This window comes from Aptenodytes forsteri, unplaced genomic scaffold (genome assembly GCF_000699145.1).
Source record: "Aptenodytes forsteri isolate BGI_AS27 unplaced genomic scaffold, ASM69914v1 Scaffold455, whole genome shotgun sequence".
Classification (NCBI taxonomy): Eukaryota; Metazoa; Chordata; class Aves; order Sphenisciformes; family Spheniscidae; genus Aptenodytes; species Aptenodytes forsteri.
Window position 1 is genome coordinate 752,902 of NW_008795914.1, and position 1,222 is coordinate 754,123.

The 1,222-nt window shown below is 64.4% G+C and overlaps 1 protein-coding gene across 1 annotated transcript in view; it reads left to right on the top strand.

Annotated features, from left to right (window-relative positions):
• Positions 1–460, top strand: part of UTP14A (UTP14A small subunit processome component) — a gene marked incomplete at its 5' end in the record, with an annotated part of 5,501 nt that extends 5,041 nt beyond the window's left edge. The window contains 1 exon segment of the mRNA XM_019473483.1: positions 188–460. Coding sequence (XP_019329028.1) covers positions 188–460 — 273 coding nt within the window.
• Positions 461–1,222: the final 762 nt, after the last annotated feature.

Here is a 1,222-nt window from a genome sequence, read left to right on the forward strand (position 1 = left end):
GCTTACAGGACTTGCATCCTTGACGGCTGCTTGCGCCAGCCTCCTGGGATCTGCTAGAAGAGAAGCAGCAGAGTGTGAGCGGGTCCTGGACCAGCGGGAATCGGTGGCAGCGTGGGACAAAAGCAGCCCCCCGGGGTGCTGGGCCAGGTCGCTGTGGGAGTTACCCGGCTGCGCTCTTTCCCCGCAGGTCAGCGAGCTGCCCTTCCCCTTCGAGAGGCACCAGCAGTTTGAGCAGAGCATCCGGACGCCCGTGGGCCCCACGTGGAACACGCAGCGCGCCTTCCAGAAGCTGACCGCCCCCCGCGTCGTTACCCGAGCGGGCCACATCATCCAGCCCATCTCTGCCGAGGATGTCCCCGATGTGGCCACCGCAGCTGGCAGCGGAGCCAAGCCAGCGCTAGAAATTGTGCCCAAGGGGCGAGAGCAGCCCTTTGGCCGCCCGCGCAAGAGAGCGCGATAGCTCTGCGCCCGTGCGTTTCTGGTGCTCGGGCTGGAGCAGGCAGAGGAGCCTGGTACTGTCCAGTACCTTCTGCTGCTTCCCCCCCCTCGCCCTAAAACTCCTGGGCTGCCTTGTCTGTGCGGTCTGCGTGGCTGCCCTAGCAGCGCCCCGGGGACAGGACAGCTGGTGCCCTCCTGCCTGTCCTTGGGGCCCCGCGCGGGGCAGGGTGGTTTGGCCTGGTGTAACGTGAACAGCTCGCTGCGGGTCAGGCCTGGGAGGTACCGCTCGGGGCTGGGAGTATGGCAGGGGGCCAGCGCTCCGTCAGGCCTGGGCTGGGTTTCCCCTGCCCTGTGTCTTTTTTTTTTTTGGTCTCTCGAGCCCCCATTTTTTTTATGTATAATGCAACTTCTGTATGTAAAATTTTTAATCTTGGCTAAAGGGGCTTTCTCAGGGCCTGCTGCGCTGAGCCTCGCCATGTAAAATTTTTGGCTAAAGGGGCTTTCTCAGGGCCTGCTGCGCTGAGCCTGAGCCTCTCGGGTCCACCGGCAGCTCCCAAGTGACTTCGGCCCGGCTCTAATAAACCCGATTTAGCTGGAAAACGGGTCTGTGAGGTGGTGCCGCTGTTCTGTGCGCCCTGGGAGCTGGCTCTGCCCCCCGCGCAGCCACCCTGCCCTCTTCCTGCCCACCTCTGCCTCTTCCTGCCGCTGAGCCCAGCCTCCCCTGCCCAACCCACCCCTCGGAGGGTGACGGCGGGGTGCTCGGTGTGGCCAGCACGAGCCGCGG